This window comes from Podarcis raffonei, chromosome 7 (assembly GCF_027172205.1).
Source record: "Podarcis raffonei isolate rPodRaf1 chromosome 7, rPodRaf1.pri, whole genome shotgun sequence".
NCBI lineage: Eukaryota > Metazoa > Chordata > Lepidosauria > Squamata > Lacertidae > Podarcis > Podarcis raffonei.
Window position 1 is genome coordinate 2262237 of NC_070608.1, and position 19711 is coordinate 2281947.

The following is a 19711-nucleotide window of genomic DNA, read 5'->3' on the forward strand; positions in this document are numbered from 1 at the left end:
TGTTATACAAACAGATTTTTGTTACTACCCAAATAATAAATAACATGGAGTGGCTAAGACAGTGTTTCAGCTCTAGGAATTGCAAACGCTCGGATTGCAGCTCGTTCTGGAGACTAGCTGTTGGCTGGCAGTAGGATCTCAATTTCCTTCCCGTTGGCCACCACGGCATTGATTGAGCAACTGCTCGCCAAGTCCGCAGGGGAACCCAGAGAAGGTGCCTGAGAGGAGGTCTTCGTCGGCGGAGTGTGGCTGGCTGGAGAAGGAGCCAGCCCAGGTTTTTTTGGAGGAATCGGCGGAGGGTTCCCTCTTTCTGCTCTGGGTATGGTTGGTGATTTAATACCAGGCGAGAGCGGGCTGAGCGGGCTGGAGACTTTGCCTGGGCTCGACTCGCTTTTGGGGCTCATGGCGCTGGCCAGGGTCCGGTAGTCTGTGCCAAAGGGGGAGCTGTTGGGCGAGACGGGCTTGATGGGACCCTGCTGGCTTGTGAACCTGGAGAGGACCTGAGTGACGGTGTTGCGGGCAAGCTGCTTGGCGGCCGAGTTGTCAACGAGGGTGGGCGACAGGTCCCTGGACGGAGGGCTTTGGAGACCGCTCGACGGGTGGTCCTGGTCAGCTTGGGACTGGAATTTGTGGCGAGCAGCGTGGAAGCGCTGGTTGATCCCCACCTGGTAAGAAGACTGGTAACTGGGGCTGCTGGCCGAGGCTCCAAGCAAGCGCTTAGTCATCACTGGGGAGGAGCACGGGGAGGATGTCAGCGAGGAAGAGGCGGTGTTGCTTGGAGACAAGGAGATCCCACTGGAGGGCAGCGGCGGGATGGATGGAGAAAGAGACTCTGTCCTCACCGGGGAGCTGCTGTTTTCGGTGGGACCCTCAGGAGTGGACCCGGCAGGCTTGCTCTTCTCCAGATTCTCCATGCTGGGCTGGGCTGGCTCCACGCTCGCTTGTGCCTCAGCCTCGCAGTGCCCATTTGCCTTGGCATAAGAGTGGGGGGCCGTGGCAGCGACAGGCGACAGGGCACGTGCCAGTTTGATGGTGCTTCCTTGGCTCTCCTGCAAGGGGCTTTCTGTCTGGCAAGCGACGGACCGACATGGGTCTTCTGTGATGGTCGCAATGGACACCTTGGAGACGCTTGGTGGAGGGTTTTCCGCTTTGCAGGAAGCCTCCAGCTCCTTGAGGGTCTGCTTCAGCTGCTCCACTTCTTCCTTCAGGGCCTTGGTGCGGTTCTCTTCCCGGTTCAGCTTGGCTCTCAGCTGCTCCCGCTCGATGTCGAACTCCGAGAGTTGCTTCTCTACCTGGGCCTCCATTTGCAAGCCCCGCTTCTTCTTGGCTGCCAGCTCCTCCTCCAACTGGCTCACTCTGCTCCTCTCCTTCTCCAGCTTCCCGCTCAGCTCCCCCAACTTCTGTCCTTCCTCCGCAGCCTTGGCGGCGGCTTTCTTGCACTCCAGCACCAGCATGGAGGAGAGCTGCTTGTGATGGGCGTGCTCCTCCTCCAGCTGACTCGAGAGCTTCTTCTGCTCCCTTTCAAACTTCTTCACCTGGGACTTCTCAAATTCCAGCTGGAAGGGAAGAGAAAGAGGCTTAGGGGGAGGAGGGGACCGTGTTTGGCTTCCGAAACACTCCCCACAAACAGAAAGACCTTCAAAGTCAGTTGTGTCAGTTAAGGAGGGGAGAATGTGTGCAAGAAAAACAAAGGTTCGTGAAAATTCTGCCCTCCCAGGCAGACAGGTGTCTAAATCAATGGAAGATGATTTAGGCCCCTGTATGGACTACATACATACCGTATTTTTCATGCTATAAGACGTACTTTTTCCCTCCTTAAAAGTAAGGGGAAGTGGTGTGTGCGTCTTATGGAGCGAATGCAGGCTGCACGGCTATCCCAGAAGCCAGAACAGCGAGAGGGATCACTGCGCAGCACTCCCTCTCGCTGTTCTTGCTTCTGGCTTAGCCGCGCAAAGCCTCCGCAGGGCAGCGGGGAGCCTTCATCCCACTGCCCTGCAGAGGCTTTGTGCGGCTATCCCTGGCTTTTGTGGGAGGTGGGGGAAGGGACAGAGCATGCAGCTCTGTCCCTTTCCCCACCTCCCAGCAAAGCCCCCAAGAAAAGCCCCCACCTCCCTTTAAAGAGCGCGCGGCTCTTGGCTGGCTTTTGCGGGAGGTGGGGGAAGGGACAGAGGGCAGCTTAGCCGCGCGCAGCCTCTTCTGGGTGGGGGGGAGCCTTCATCCCACTGCCTGGGAGAGGCCGCACGTGGCTATCCCAGAAGCCAGGACAGCAAGCGGGATCGTTGTGCATTGATCCCACTTGCTGTCCAGGCTTCTGGGATTCAGAATATTTTTTTTTCTTGCTTTCCTCCTCCAAAAACTAGGTGCGTCTTATGGTTTGGTGCTTCTTATAGAGCAAAAAATACGGTGATTGTTGAGTGCATAAAGTAGGTCAGGAGTGGGAACTTCCTGCAAACTGAGGGCCACATCCCCTTAGGTTAACAGTGTAAGAGACTTCCTACTTGCAGTAGGTAGGCGTGGAGCCAAAGATCCATTCATCCTATCACACAAACACAAACCTGTTCCCACTGTGCGACAACAATTTGAAATGGGGGCGGGGGGAACCCCTCCCCTCCATGCAAATGGTAGGCATTGGGCCTCCAGTCCAGAATGGGATCAGGGGTGGGCTTTTAAACTTTGCTCCCACTGCAGTCCTGATCTTGACTGCCACAGCCAGCACTTGCCATTGGCATTGGGGGGAAACTCGATTGACCCCCACTTTTTCCCATGTGCAAACAGAAGAGGGGAGAGAAGACAATCATATTTTCACTACCACTAAAATGCACACTGCAGAGCCACAGGGTGTATCAAATTTCATAAGCTGCATTTCCTTTTATCCTCAAATGTTATTTTGAAAGACCTACATTGGCTCCCAGTTCGTTTAGGAGCACAATTCAAAGTGTTGGTGCTGACCTTTAAAGCCCTAAATGGCCTCAAAGGCCCAGTATACCTGAAGGAGCGTCTCCACCCCCATTGTTCTGCCCGGACACTGAGATCCAACGCTGAGGGCCTTCTGGTGGTTCCCTCACTGCGAGAAGCAAAGCTACAGGGAACCAGGCGGAGGGCCTTCTAGGTAGTAGCACCCGCCTTGTGGAACGCCCTCCCATCAGATGTCAAAGAGATAAACAACTACCTGACATTCAGAAGACAGGGAAGACTTCAGGGAAGTTTTTAATGTGTGACATTTTAATGTATTTTTAATCTTTGTTGGAAGCTGCCCAGAGTGGCTGGGGAAACCCAGCCAGATGGGTGGGGTACAAATAGTAAATTACTACTACTACTACTACTACTACTACTACTACTACTACATCTCTTTGCTTCTTTATGTGTTCCTACAAAGACCAAAACCGACTGGCCTCTGCAATGGAGCAAAAACTCTCCCTCTAGTAAGTCTCCTTCCACGTTTGCAGGCGGAGAGCCAAGTCTCGGAGACAGAAATACTGGTGCTAGCTGCCGGTCTCCTCACCCACGCAAGGCAAGTTCTCTGTGTTAAACAGCAATTAATCACTCCTCCCTGAACGCTGAGTAAGGAGTGAGAGGGCATACCTGTTGGGTGAGCCGCTCTCGCTCCTTTTCCAGCATGTACGTGACATCATCCCCTTCAGCAGTATCTTGGGCGTGCCTCTGCCTCTCTTCCTCCAGATCCAAGATTACCTTTCAGAAGAGAAAAGAACACCATCCATCACCTTGAAAGACAGCAATAATTACAAGTGTATCCAGATGTGCAAGCCAGGTCCCTTTCTGCCGAAAGCAGAAATGAAAGCTCTAATGAAGGCATGCGGAACCCCTGACCTTTACTTACGTGTAAGGGTTCTGAGAAACTACACTATCAACCCACCCCCGTCCATTTTCGGCAATTTTCAAGGTTCGTTCTCTTTCGGCTTGTGAAATAAATGACAAAAACATGCACAAAGAACAGCAACAGACACGCACATGGTGACACTTTGCTGAAATAATTTGCTGAACAATTCTGAAAACCTGAATCAGTTGTTATATGAATTTGAGCCCAACAGAAGAAAACCTAAACAAAAGGACAAAAACAGACGCTCAGAAGAATGAAAGTCTTCTGGATGCTGACTGGGTCAAAAATGAAATTTGTACAAATATAGTTTTGTTTTCTATTAATTTAGAGAGAGAACTGTTTCAGTCACTAGCAGCACAAAAACCAGGGAGAGAAAATGAGGAATTTTGTAGCACTTCGAACAAATCTACCTCAAGTGCTTTAAAACCTGCTTTGAGCAGCATTCGGTAACAGCTGGGCGCTGGAGATTGTTTCCAGCCCATTCCAAGAGAATCATGGTGCATGAAAGAGCTTTGACCACTAGAGTCGGTCAGTTGTTTCCCTGCTATGAACCAAGTCAGTGTGGCTGAGGGAGCCTTTGGCCCACAGGCCTGAGTTTCCCCACCCCTGGGCTAGATCATCTTTAATCAATTCTGAGAAGTTCCCTGTGATTCCAATAGCAGCATCAGTAATAAAAATCACAATACATTTGTGTTTTATTATCTGAAGAGTGCTAGTTAGAGGCATCAAATAGAGAATGTTAGCCCTGCAACGTAATTTTACTGAACATAAGCAACATTTGAGACACAGAAATGTGCAAAACAGCAATGAAAATGTCACATCAAATTATAAAAGTGGTCCAATATGTAATGTTAACCTGTTATGCAGTATTTTTCTTTCTTTTTTCCCCTTTCCTCCCTCCCACCTCCTGAAACCCACCTTTCGATGCCTGCTCTCTGCAGCTGCGAGTTGGGACAACATTTTTTCCTGCATATTCTTGCAGTGTTTCATCACAACCTTCAGGATGGACAAGGGATTGGCACAAACGGGCTGCTTATCGCCATGGTTCTCTTCTTTCAGCGCCTCAAAATCCCTCTGAAGAGCCATCAGCGGATCACTGATGTTGAATTTTCCATAGCGCTCTTCAATGAAAGCATCTCTGCGCTGGGCCTGAAACACATTATCAAGTTTTTCACGTTGTTAGCTACCAAAGAAAAGGAAAAAGAGAACCCCCAAGATAAAATCCTCATGGAAACAGGAGTCATGAAAGGCTGGTCTGAGTAAAAAACCACCATAATGACCAGCTGAGATGCACAAATGGGGGACAAAGGAGACATTCTAGAGGCCCCGACAAACGATAGGGGGACTTTACCCCCCCCAAAAGAGAGTCACTTATGACAACATTGCAATGCTTATGGTAGTTATCACAGGAGCCAACTCCTAGAGGCCGAGGGGTCTTTCCCCCCCAAATTTTTGAGCCCCCCGCCAAGTTAATGGACATTATTATTCAAATGGTGTGCATGCACTGCATCATGTGATTGATTATGTGGTGCGGGGATCACCTGCCCCACTCAATATTTTATTCAGGTTGGCACCCTGGTAGTTATTGCTTATAATAACAACAACATATTTTTATAAGTACAGTGGTACCTCGGGTTACATACGCTTCAGGTTACATATGCTTCAGGTTACAGACTCCGCTAACCCAGAAATAGTGCTTCAGGTTAAGAACTTTGCTTCAGGATGAGAACAGAATTCGTGCTCCGGCGGCGCGGCAGCAGCAGGAGGCCCCATTAGCTAAAGTGGTGCTTCAGGTTAAGAACGGTTTCAGGTTAAGAACAGACCTCCGGAACGAATTAAGTACTTAACCCGAGGTACCACTGTAGGTGGTTCCTTCTATTAGGATAGACTGAATGGATCCGAAGAGGGGAGGGAAGCTGTAAAGGACCACCAGGGACTGCCACCCCTCTGTGCTTTCCGCTTTTGTGCAGAGGCAGGATCAGGGCCCCAGTCAGTAGGGATTGTTGTCGGAGAATGGCTGGGAGGCAAGCCTGCAGTCAGAGAAGGCCTGCTATTCCTCCTCCCTGTTGTGTGGCCCTGATACAACAGATAAGGAAGAGTTACAGACTAAAACCATGTTTATGGAAGACAATCTTACTCGGCTACGAGTGATCACGAAAGAAGAAGAAGGGGAGAAGGGGCACAACTGTTGAAAACTAGGCTTCAGAGTTCCTTTGGTGCTGGCATTAACCTTTTTTTTTTAAAAAAAGCACTGTGTCTGTGTCCATGTGACAAACCACAATGCACAGGGGCTCTGGCCTCAGAACACAATGTTATGTGTGATACTGAAATTAATACCTTATTACAAGCCACAAAGGAGAGCAGAAACCTGATCAGTATCCTTCCCTCCAGCCATGATTTGCACCATCATTAACTGCAGCTATCAATTTACACCATCACTTTTCCCAGCAGGAAATCATTTGCAGGAAAAGGAAGCCCAGCTTCCAAATGCAAAGGTCTGTGGTTGTTTTAATTACTGCCAAAAAAGAAATTCCCAAGATCAGCACAAAGGAACCCTTTCAACTGAAGAACCAAGGGTCACACACATCCCTATGACCCCTTTGACTTAGCTTGCGATGACTGATGAACACATCAAGGCTGGGCAGTTGCTGGCTGGACAGCCTGCTTCCTCTTCCATTGTTGGCAGCCCTGGGCTAACAGATTACAAATGCACACAGGGATCTATTTATAAACTACAATGTAGTAAAGCGGACTTGATAATGGGTCACAAAAGAGTCCAGGATTTGCTTTAGATCTGGGCATTTGAAAGGGATTAAATTTCTCCAAGCAGAGGGGTTCAGCAATTTTACAAACAAGAGTGGCTGGGGAAACCCCGCCAGATGGGCAGGGTAAATAATAAATTATTATTATTATTATCATCATCATTATTATTATTATTATTATTATTATTTAGGTGGTATCTCCTCTCGCGATGTAAGAAGGCATCACTTTTCATTCTGCCCTGCATTTGCCACCTGCAGCACTGTTTCCATTCCACTACAATGCGTCTTCCACCAAAATTGGCATTATTTGCCTCACTGTCCACTGTCGTGAATTCTGTAACTTAATTCACATTAAGTAATTATGCAAATTACACTGTCATCACAGTTTTCTACCCGGTCATATCAATGCAAAGGGAATGCAATGCAAATGAAGGGTAGGACCATGATCAACTACATATTGTCTGTGGACTGAATGCAACAACAATGAATCTTATTCACTGGGTTGATTTCCCTTCTAGATATGGGATGAATAAATGAACAGCAATTTCTGCTCCTATTTCCATTTCTCTGTCTTTTCTACTCTTCTCCCCTAATTTCTCCCAAACACTCACAACCGGCAGGGGTAGACAGTAGGAAGCTGCAGGGCAGGGTAGCTGGGTTTGAGAACTCATGGTAATGGCAAATATATTGTCTTTTAGAAATCAAGCCTCCCCTAGAATCTCATCAGACCACTAGGGTAGCTCACATAGAATTGACTACTTCTCCATACAGGAACTCAAACAGAGCTGATGGCAGTCCTGACTTCTGTGCGACCTGTTTTTTGTGCATTTTCTTTTCAAATTGCTCCTGAACCCTGCCTCTCACTTTAGAGATTCTGGAGTTAGTCTGCAGGAAAAGTTAAGCCACATGGCTGGCATAACTGGGGGTGAAGTGGGCTGAAACTTTTTGGAGAGAGGCTGGGAGGTGACTTTGACCCCCACCTGAAACCCCGGAGAGCACTACCAGTCAGAGTAGACATTACTAGGCTAGATGGATCAGTGGTCTAACTTGGTATATTAGGCAGCTTTTTATGTTCTGTTCCTGCTATCTGATGGCACAACAAAAGACTGCCATTTACATAAAGGTTTCTTGACTCCATATGCAAAACAATTATAGACTCGGGGGAATGTCTTTTACGTCACTTTGCTCAACAATATCACACCACTGGCATTGTATGTTCTGGCTCAAGGCTGTTTCGTACATTTACTGGTACACGTCAGGCAGTTCCACTTCTGGCATTTTAGTGGATACGCAGTGCTAAAACGAAACAGTGAAGCAGCCCTCCGTCTGAAGGCTAATGGAAATTTTTTGCTCTCCTGACTGTTCTGGGAAATCCATCCCAGAGCCTCCTTCCTTGTTCAAGGCACATAAAAGCTCTCGGCGCACAAAACAAGTCCCAGTTTACCGACTGAATCACATGTTCTGAACCACAGACACCACCACTGTCCCACTCTGGGATGAGAACACTGATACCCATTTAGAACTACTGAGCAGAGAACAACAAGGCATTTCATGAGTCGCTTCTACAACTGGAGAGGAAAAACACCCCAGGAAATTTAAGAAGTGGAATGGTTCTAGCCTAATCTCAGTCCACACAAATACTAAATGAAAGAGCAGCGCCGCTTCACTTAACGACTGTTCAGTAAATGTAATGCCAGTCTGGAGAGCGAGACTGCTGATCTACCACATATTCATCGCTGTGAGGATTGAAGCATGCGGAAGAGTAATCCTACAGAGAATCCGAGATTAATTTATACAAAAGCAGCAAAGTAATTCTCTCCTGTTACTATTTGTCTCTTCAAAATCTGTTCTTAACTAACTTAAGAAGAGCGCCAAACCGGTATGGTTTGCATACTCCCAACTCAGCTTATAATGTCATTTCAAATAAGCCTGACCTGATTAAGTTTTGACTACAGTAAACCTAATGAGTAGGGGCAAAGCTATTCAGAAAAGAACAGCCCTTCAAAGGTAAGCTTCTGGGATCCAGAAAAACCAGAGACTGTATTCTGTTCAAAACTTCTAGTCACTTACACAAGGTAGATGCTTTAAAGGTACCGTATTTTTTGCTCTATAAGATGCACCAGACCACAAGATGCACCTAGTTTTTGGAGGAGGAAAACAAGGAAAAAAATATTCTGAATCTCAGAAGCCAGAACAGCAAGAGGGATCGCTGAGCAGTGAAAGCAGCAATCCCTCTTGCTGTTCTGGCTTCTGGGATAGCTGCGCAGCCTGCATTCGCTCCGTAAGACGCACACACATTTCCCCTTACTTTTTAGGAGGGAAAAAGTGAGTCTTATAGAAAAATACAGTATTTAAAGGACACAGCCACTGTGAATGCCCATGTTTCTCATGGTGTACTGTATGTACAGGGGCTCTCCCCCGATGAGCTGATTGGTAAAAGCCTGATCAAGTACAGAGGTTATTTGCATTAGAAAAAGAATTCACAAACAGCATTTATGGCAGGGAAACGAAAACATTTGGAAATAGTCATGTTTTCCCAGCTGTTTAGGATTACTGTAAACATCAAAAAGGAAATAGGAAAAAGAACAGTAAACAAAAATACTGAAATATATACAGGGGCTGAAATTAAAAGTACACCAAGGTAACAACAACAAAATTACAGGTAGATTTCTGACCGAATCTGTGACTCCAACAAGGGGTTGTATTATTTACTTGCTTTCAGGTAAGAAGGCACAACAGTTCTCAAAATTGAAGGGTAAATGTTTAACAACCTGGTCATCAAGGCCTCTCGAGAATGTAAATCAGTCTTTCATCCTTTCTAGGTGGGAGTTAGCAAAGACCTCCTGCAAAGAAAATTCCCCCGATGGTTTCAGATCCACTTCTGAAACGTCAGTAATCTTCAGACACATTTTCTTAAGAAAACAGGGCACTTCTGAGAAGTATTACAGCCCCAGAAGAGGCTGCATATCCAGATACATGTGAAGAGAATTAGAGAAGAATTGAAGCAGGAATGAAACGTTTTTCTTCTACCGCCAAATAGCAAGAGCAGCTCCTTTAAGCAAAACTATTCCTAATGTTTATTGTTCACAAAGCAGCTTGGGGGTCATGTGGTTAAAAAAATGTAGGCTTTCTTGACAGAGCAATCTTGTCTCCTTGCAAGCCTAACAAGGGAGCTGTGCTGTGCTTGCACACACACTAGACATCTGGGGATCTTTATGAACACAAACACATGGTTAAGCCATACCAAATTAAGTACAGTAGCCCTTTCAGCGTCAATAAAGACTTTAATTTTAAACAGTAGCCCTATAAAGCAATAGCTCGGCTGAGTCTGTTAAACAACATACAGCTGTCAAAACGAGCAAGCTAACCATTTGTATTATAGAAGGCAATTCTGTCCTTTCTACAATCTGTAACATATTGTTTCAGGAGCTGTTTCACAGAATGAGCCACTGTTGGGCAGAAATGATTCAGGGATGCCCCAAGATATTTGTTTATTGTCATAAAATGTATACACCACTAGACTGAGGGGTTTTTTTACAAAGTGATTTACAATAAAGATGAAACTATAAAATTATCACTTAGAAAATTAACAACAATAATTTAAGACTTCCAAAAAGTTAAAACAACAATAGACAAAAGCAAATTAAAACTTGCATCAACTTTCTGAACATCTGGGTAGGATCTGGTCTGAAGGCCCATGAAGCCAACAGCCTGGACTCCATGATGGTCTAAAAGGTGGGGTAGAAATGTAATACATCATAAATACATATTGGCTGAGTTTTGAAGAAATTATGAGAATTCCCAGCTTGTAAGCATTTTGGACAGGAACTAAGGATATGGTTCCCCCCGCTATATATTTTCAATATAGCTGTGTTTTCTTATACGTCCTGCAAGCAATCTCAAAAGTCAAAGACACAAATATAGACTTATGAATAGCCATTGTCCCAAAGCCAGTAGAAAGTCAAAATTACTGTGTGTGTATGTTCATTTTTAACTTTGTCTAGAATTGAAAGAACTGTTGACAATGAAAAACTAATTCATGGGTAGCCTTGTTTTTTGTTTTTATTTTTAAAAAAGAAAGCATAGAATTCTACAAGACTAGGAAAATCCTGACCCTTCTGAAATATTGACGTGATTTGTTCAGGAGGACGAATCCTTAGAGCCTGGCGAGATTAAGAAAACAGGAAACAAACCGAATCATGAGATGTGAACTTATTTGATAAGATATTATCATGATTGTTTTCATAAAGAATAATCATGCACATTTTGATCCAATAGTCACTTGCCGCATTTCTTATTTAATATGAAACTATGCACACAAGGCAACCAGTTTGTCCAAATTTGGATGACACGGCAAGTGGCAGTTAATCTAAAACTGGAACAAAAGATTTGCAATTCCTTGCACCCACGCTGGGAAGCAAGCTTTGTTCCATATCTATGAGAGTAATAGATCATTCTTGGTCTGCTTGAAAAAGGAATACTTCTAACTCTATCTAACGTTCTCAAGACCAGGGGGTGTGGGGACACCCTGTTTCGCATGAGGTGGCACACCTCTGGAAGGAGAAGGTCTGTAACTTGTGGGTGCTCCTGGAGCCAGCACTGTCACTGGAAGCCAGTGGCCAGGTGTCCCTTTTTCCAGCTACGGCTGGTTCACCATCTATGTCCCCTTTTTGACAGAGAAGACTTTGGTACTCCGTGTTCAAGTAACGTCCAGACTGGATTATTGCAATGGGCTGTACATGAGGCTGCCCTTGAAGACTACCTGTGAAACTTCAGTGGTCCAAAATGCCACAACCAGATTACTGACTGGGATTCCTTTTAGAACTCATATAATACCTGCTTTAAAACAGCTCCATGGGCTACAAGTTCATGTCTGGGTCCAAATCAAGTGCTCACATTAACGTTTAAAAGGTCTCAAATATTTGAAAGACAGTCAAGTTCCCTACAGGCCCTTTTGGGTCTTAAAGTCAACAGAACTCTTTAGAAGCTTGGGATGGTGCCAGTGGCCCTGGAGAGGGCGTTCTCTGTGGTGGCCCTTAAAGGTAAAGGGACCCCTGACCATTAGGTCCAGTCGTGGCCAACTCTGGGGTTGCGGCGCTCATCTCGCTTTACTGGCCGAGGGAGCCGGCGTACAGCTTCTGGGTCATGTGGCCAGCAGGACTAAGCCGCTTCTGGCTAACCAGAGCAGCGCACGGAAATGCTGTTTACCTTCCCGCCGGAGCGGTACCTATTTATCTACTTGCACTTTGACGTGCTTTCAAACTGCTAGGTTGGCAGGAGCAGGGACCAAGCAATGGGAGCTCACCCCGTCGCGGGGATTCGAACCGCCGACCTCCTGATCGGCAAGTCCTAGGCTCTGTGGTTTAACCCACAGCACCACCCGCATCCCTGTGGTGGCCCTTAGGTTATGCAATTCCACGCCCACAGAGATTCACCTGGCACCTTCATTATAGTTTTTGTCGTATGAAGGTGCATCCTTGTTTATCAGCTCGAATGCTCTTTGTCCCCACTGAGGGAAAGAAGACTTGCTTTATTATTATATTTCTGTCCTACCTTCCCTCCAAGGAGCTCAGCATGTCTCTCCCCCTCCCGCAGGCCCTTTATCCTCACAGCAACTCTATGAGGTAGGTTAGGCTGCAAGACACTGACTGACCCAAGATCATTCTCAAAGCTTCATGGCTCAGTGGAGATTTGAACCCTGGTTACCCAGGTCCTAGGTTCAGCACTCTAACCACTACACCACACTGCTGAAGGCTGTGGGCACATGGCAGCTGGAGTAATGAGCAGAGGAATGGGAAAGATGCCACTGAGTCCAGGCCAGTATGGAATTAAGAGGCACTCAATGCATTAAGCAAGATACACTTTGAAAGGAAGAAACGGGAAGTGTTGAGGATTTTTGCGCTGCTGTGGGAGAAATGCTTAGCGCTGACTTTTTCTTCTTCTTTTGTATTCCTTGGTTCTTTCTTTACAAAGGGCTTAACCAACTGATTCCTCCTGACCTGCAATACATCCCACAATTAGCATTTTTGAAGCAAAGAAATAGAGCTCTACTATCCACATTTATTTTCCCATTTTAACATCAAGCAAGCAAGCTACTTAAACTCCTGGCTTCACTTTAGTATTAAACCACGCAATTCTCAAGCGGATTTCATTTATACAGAACGGCCTCTTCTAGAGAACAGAAAATGGCATCTTCTTTAAATAGCTCACCATGCAATCTTGAACTTCCTTATTCCTAGTTTCCCCCCTAGAGACAGATGTTTGAAAATAAATACAGGCTGAGGTCATAAACAGGGGGTAGGAAGAAAATGAGAACAGACTAAGGCAAGAAAGTAATCTATCAGCCAGAAACATGATAAAAGACTGAACCTCTTATCTCTGGTCCACAGAAGCTCTAGATCCCAGTGATGCTCTGTATAAAAAGGCTTTAAAAAGTTACCAGTGTACAGTATTAAAATAAAATACAGCACACAAGGTTTATTTGGCTAATCGCATTAAAATCTCAGTCCAGTGGACAAAGCCTGATCTATCAACTTGATATTAAGCAACGAGCAAGATACTTTGTCTACACTTTTTCCTTGTCTAAAGAATGAAAATTTGCTCACAGAGCCTTTAGATCACCATGAACTCAGTATATTTTTTTAATACTTCATATGGAGATTTTCCAAGTTGTACTACAGGCCTTCTCTGAACGTTTGAGTCCCAAGACAAATTCAAAGCCGTTACAATTGATCTTCTCCTGTAACCCATTGCCCCAAGTTCTAAGTTAGCAGATTATGGCTTCATCTTTGATCCATGATACAGGACCGGCTTAAGACTTTGTCTGAAACAGAAGCTTCAGAGTCCCCACCCTTTTGGAACCCTAGCTGGAGGAGAGTTAAACTTGCCTCCCCACTCCCATGGGACTGTGGTTTACATAACTAAAAAGAACTTAACTGCATTCAAATATCTAATTTGATCCACACCATGCAGGAGTGAAAGGAGGGTATAGTGGGAGGGGGGTATTCATGCAGCATTTTCCTTCTTCAGTGTTCAGCATAAAGGTAAAGGTAAAGGGACCCCTGACCATTAGGTCCAGTCGTGGCTGACTCTGGGGTTGCGGCGCTCATCTCGCTTTACTGGCCGAGGGAGCTGGCTTATATCTTCCAGGTCATGTGGCCAGCATGACTAAGCTGCTTCTGGCCAACCAGAACAGCGCATGGAAACGCCGTTTACCTTCCCGCCGGAGCGCTCCCCACCCCTGCGTCTTCTTATTTGTGCCCAAGGTTTCAAAGAACAGGAGGCAGTCAATGGCAACCACAAATAATGGATGGTTATCAGCCAATCCAAAATCTGCAGACACGGGTGGCGCTGTGGGTTAAACCACAGAGCCTAGGACTTGCCGATCAGAAGGTCGGTGGTTCGAATCCCCGCGAAGGGGTGAGCTCCTGTTGCTTGGTCCCTGCTCCTGCCAACCTAGCAGTTCGAAAGCACGTCAAAGTGCAAGTAGATAAATAGGTACCGCTCCGGCGGGAAGGTAAACGGCATTTCCGTGCGCTGCTCTGGTTCGCCAGAAGCGGCTTAGTCCTGCTGGCCACATGACCTGGAAGCTGTACACTGGCTCCCTCGGCCAATAAAACGAGATGAGCGTCGCAACCCCAGAGTCGGCCACGACTTGTCCTAATGGTCAGGGGTCCCTTTACCTTTACCTTTATCAGCCAATCCAAAATCTGCAGTCCAGTTGTGTTTGAGTTTCAAAGCCATACTTGTTAACTTTTCAGCATTCTCTGGTTTTCTTTGTAGTATTTTTCTACTAGTTGAAAATGAATAAATGCTTTAGACCTCCGTAACCTATTTTAAAATTAACACCCCTTGCTGAAGAACCCAACTATTTTTACACCCACAACCATGTGCCACCTTCTGCTGTTCAATTGTCCTGTTCAGGAATCAGCATCTTAATACTGCCCCCCCATTTTGTGATAAATGGCTCCAATCATAGTAACAGTGACTTTGGATGGTAGCCAATGAACTCAACCCATTAGTATAAGGATTTCTGCTTGCACAACAGGCGCTTCCCCTTCCTCTCCCCTTCCAAATATGTTCTGGGATTCCCCCAATCTGCCAGAGCAGATTGAGAGGGGCATGTGGGAATCCAGTCCAGTGCAACACCCAGCCCAGCTTTCTATGATCCTGTTTAACACATTTATATCCCTCCTTTCCTCAGAAACCCCCTCAGAGCAGACGGTCTTCCTGTTACACAATTAAGATTGCTACTCAAAGTTGAAAGTCTAGTGTTACACCCTTCAATTTTCCTCTTTCCTGTACAATCAGTAAAAACCTCAGTTATCCTTGCGTGTACCATTTCAATTATTCCCCCCCCCCCAAATCCTTGCAGCTTTCAAATACAGGCAACTTGTATGTCTTGCAAGAGACAGTTCATTTCTTTGTAAATCTTTCATTATTCAGAGAAACACTAATTAAATTCATGTGGAAAGAAACGTGCAATGATGCAGGAGTTCAATCACAGAGATGAAGTAAGACCTAGCAGCTTTCCCCCCAAATGAGCTTCAATCCAGCAAAGCAATTACTCAAACTACTGCAGCATTTGTACACTCGAGAAAGCCACTTGCCCTGCTTTACTGCTCAAGCTGTTCTGTGGCATACGCAAGTTAGTGCAGGTGGGCAAACCCTTTTGTTCTTAGATGACATTGATGCATAGCCATAAACATAAGCTGGCACAAAATGCTCTGCCCATAATTCTAAACTGTTTTAACCACGATTATTTAGTCTGTAAAGGTGCACCAGCAATTTAATAAGAACAACACCCTCAGCAGACATTTTTCGGGGTGTGCTGAGGGCTGCACCTATAAAGTGGGTGGGAAATTCCACTTGTTTAAATGTTCTTTCACAGGCACTTTTAGATATACACCATGGTTATCTGTAACTAGAAGTACAACCATAAGAAGAGCCTGATGGATCAAGCCGGTGGCTCATCTAGTCCAGCATCCTGTTCTCAGAGTGACCAACCAAATGCCTATGGGAAGCGTGATTTCAAGAGCACTCTCTCCCTCCTGTGGTTACCAGCAGCTGCCATTCAGAAGCATGCTACTTCAGATAGTGAAGATCGGAGCCCAGGCATCCCCAAACCCGGCCCTCCAGATGTTTTGTGACTACAATTCCCATCATTCCTGACCGCTAGTCCTGTTAGCCAGGGATGATGGGAGTTGTAGTCCAAAAACATCTGGAGGGCTGAGTTTGGGGATGCCTGTCATAGCCATCAGGGTTAGTAGCCATCGATAGCCTTATCCTACATTAATTTGTCTAATCCCATTTGAAAGCCATTCAATGATTCAAATCAGGGTACAACGTTTTTGGCTCAGTGGGCCAGATCTTTATCTACCCCACTTGAGTGAGCCAACCCTGGCAGGTGGGAAGGACTGTCAGCTGATTGACAGGGGGTTAGTCCTTCCAGGAGGGGACAACAAAACTCCCTGCATATCAGCTGACGTACAAGGTGTTCAGTTTTGCTTTCTGCAGCCATGTATTTATCTGCCCCAAAGCTGACCGCAGATATCAGATATGGGGCAGGTAGGTGTGTGCAGGTAGGGAATAACTATAGTAACCTCCTGACTAACCTAGGTCCATAGCTGGCTATATGTAGTATCCTCAGTCAAAAGAAAGGCCTGTTTGAGAGTTTGTCACACATATACATTTTAGGCACTGAGGCATTTTTGCCATCATTAGAGTTTCTGGCCTTGCCTGGATAAGTCCTCCTGACAGACAGCTCTATTCATACAACGTATTGTGGGAGATAGTCTTAGGATGTGCAAGATGATACTTATTTCCCTCCAAATGAAATTAGTCCAGAAACAGGGATAAAATTCACTGTAACAAATAGTCAGCTGCAAAGGGAACGATTATTAATGATTACCAACATATACACTCAGAAAGAGAGGCTATGGAAAGTAACCACATTTCTTATTTTGTAGCTTAGGATACAATTTAGACACTTTGTGTCTTGGTCACACTTCTAGTAGCTGTCCAGAACTCCAGACACTGCACTCAGAAAATCTTAAAATCAAGACCCTGTAATAGCTACTTGTCACATGTGTACCACAGAAATGCTCATTTAATTACACTCCCCAGCTACACTGTCATTGCCATTCCTTCTCATAGGCTACCTCAGGGTACAGGCACACCTTTAAAACAAGACTTCAGAGAAAAAGCTCTAAGCTGTCTGATAAAAATCAGCAAAGCAACTACCTGAGCTATAGTTGTCTTTGCACATGTTCACTTAATGTGGTAAGTTAACAGCCAAGAATACTTTTTCTCATAGAAATAAAAAGGGGCAACCTCTCAGGTATACAGGAGGTACAGCTCTTTAAAAGAACTTTAAAATAACTTGCCCCCAATCAAGCACGGTATATTTCTTACACAATGAAATGAAGTTTGAAGATCTTTGGGTACCATTCATCACATTAATACCACTACAGGTCTTTGCTTTTAGAGGACATAGGTCTAAGATGGTTTTATCTAACAGGCATATTCAGACCAAATATCACATCCATGCCATACATTTGAAGCACATGGCTTCCCCCAAAGAGTCCTGGGAACTGTAGATTATGCCTCAAAAAACTACAATTCCCAGCACCCTTAACAAATCACTAAAGCATGAAGGCTATCCCTGTCCAAGAACAGCTGTAGTCCACATACCAAATGTACCCAAGCCTCAAGTGACAAAGATGGATCCAGGAGAGTTGCCAAACTACAAACGTATTCTCTCAGACAAAGAACAATGCCATTAAGAACAGAGAAATTGTCGATTTCCGAGGCACAACCACTTACTAACTGTACCTCTGTCTTCCCAGGGTTCAAGCTCAGTTTATTAGCCCTCATCCATTCCACAACTAGATCCAAACAATGTTCCAGACCATACTCAGCTTCTCCTGACTCAGATGTTATGGAGAAATTGAGCTGTGTTGTATTCAGCATACTGAAGATGAATTTCCTCAAAGTTCCTAATGACTGGTCCCAACAGCTTCATATAGATGCTAACCAGTACTTGCGACATGGTTATAACCTGTGGCTCACCACAGCACAGGGACTGTGGGACTGAGATACAGCCTCCCCATGCTATTCTCGGGACACAGCCCTGAAGATGGATTGGAAACACTGTAAAACTGTGGCCCCAGCACCCACCCAACAGAGTCACTCCAGGAGAATACCATGGTCAATGCAGCAGAGCGACTGAGAAGCAGGACCAGACATGCATTTCTCCATCCCACTCCACCAGGGCAATGAAGGCTGATTCGGTCCCCAAACCGCACTTGAATCCAGATTGAAATGGACCTGTATAGTCCACATTCTGCCAGAACTCCTGAAACTACTTAGCCATCATACTCCCCACCACATTGTCCAAGAAACAGGTGTACATGACTGGGTGGTAGTTTTCGTAAATTGCAAGGTCTAGGGATAGGCTTTTCATGAGTGGACACTCTACTACTTGTTTAAGAACAGCATGGATCATTCCATCACATAGAGACATGTTCAAAATACCCTTCCTCCCTCCCTCCCTCCCCGCATTTGGCTTTTACTAGCCAGGATGGATAGGGTCAAGAGAGCAAAAAGCTGTTTGCATCATTGCTTTTTTATTTTTGAAGTAATTAAACACACACATTTCCTAAGCAAGCCTTGATTTCATCACCCCCACTAACAGAAAATGCAAGGAGGTGTGTGTGAACACTTAACAATACTAGGGTGGCAGGGCCTAGCAAGATCCAAAACATTTCAATATGTCCCTAAGCAACAGACTTTAACATTGCACAAGCTAAGTAGGATAACCTGGACTGCAGAGGAGGCCTTAGAAAAGAACTGACAGAAACCAATGAAGCTAGTTAGAAATCCGGAGGAAGAATCTGTGTTGCTACTCCTGCCTGATGAGACTACAAGAGCTGTTCACCAGATCATCTCTTTACAGAGACATGCTGAAACATGAGAGTTAGAACAAGAAGTTCAAGTTTTGCTAATCTTCTATGGTGACAGGAGAGCAACTCTGATTTAAAAATTTGAAATAATCAAGGTGTTTAACCATAGAATTGTCTGCGCCTGCTATCACCTCTGACATAAAATGCCAAGATATAGATGGCTGCACAGCACCTGTGCTCTAATGCAGCTAACAAAGCCTGAACTGGTAAAATAGTGTATCAATCAATGCTAGTTAACTCACTCACTCTCTCTTTCTCTCTCTCTCACTCTCTCTCTCTCTCTCTCTCACACACACACACACACACTCTCTCTCTCTCCCTCTCTCTCTCTCTCTCTCTCAGAAAAAGAGGACGGTATCTGCAGCAGCAAGGTTGCTAATCTGTAGCTTACCTTTAAGGCTTCTATGACAAGATCTCTTGCTTCTAGTTCCCCTTCAAGAATGCTAAACAGAGTCAGTAGTTCAGGTTTGCTGAGTTTTTCCAGATTCATCTTGAACACCTGGAAAGAGAAAGTTTAATTAGATATTGTTTTTGAACAACCAGCAAGTAGCTAATAAGGTACATATGACCTGCAAGTCTGAAGTTTCCAGATGAGAAGCTCCATTACCAAAAGCTCACCACTCCTTTCTTTATGGCCACCATAGCTACTTGCAAATGAACAATCATTCACCTTTTCCCTTGGGCTCACTAACAGATGCACACCCAGATGGCCTGGGAACAGCACAAGCGCTAATATAGCAGCATTAGTCACCAAGTAACAACCCCTTTAACCAGGATAATTAATATGAATGTTCATTACAGATATAGAGATAGGTAGATAGATATGTACGGTGGACTAGCGACATAATTAGACATTTAGACTAGATGGCTAACTATCCTGTTGACAACAATTATGTATTCCTAAAATCTGAAATCTTAAGATGGATGTTTGAAAAATAATCACTATGAGATACAATTGGCTTGCACAGAAGTATGACAGAACCACATATTACACAGCTTACTCTCTGAAGATGTTTTCTGACAAAGTTTTATTACTTGCTCATACTGAAATCACTAGAAGTTATCCTACCTTATAAATGTGAAGCCCCAGATATTAAAAGACACTACACTGCAAATCACTTGAAAGCAACATTTCTTACATATTTTGA

At 45.1% G+C, this 19711-nt stretch overlaps 1 protein-coding gene across 2 annotated transcripts in view; it reads right to left on the minus strand.

The window, feature by feature from the left end:
- Positions 1–19711, minus strand: part of LOC128416979 (CTTNBP2 N-terminal-like protein) — a 31512-nt gene continuing 11801 nt past the window's right edge. Inside the window, exons 2-5 of one of the 2 annotated variants that reach the window (XM_053395105.1) lie at positions 18955–19062; positions 4757–4987; positions 3583–3690; positions 1–1556 (exon numbers count right to left, since the gene is read on the minus strand). In XM_053395105.1, coding sequence (XP_053251080.1) covers positions 114–1556; positions 3583–3690; positions 4757–4987; positions 18955–19053 — 1881 coding nt within the window. In that variant the 5' untranslated portion in view covers positions 19054–19062 and the 3' untranslated portion in view covers positions 1–113. The remainder of the gene's footprint in view (positions 1557–3582; positions 3691–4756; positions 4988–18954; positions 19063–19711) is intronic. The other variant, XM_053395106.1, reaches the window with a different exon arrangement.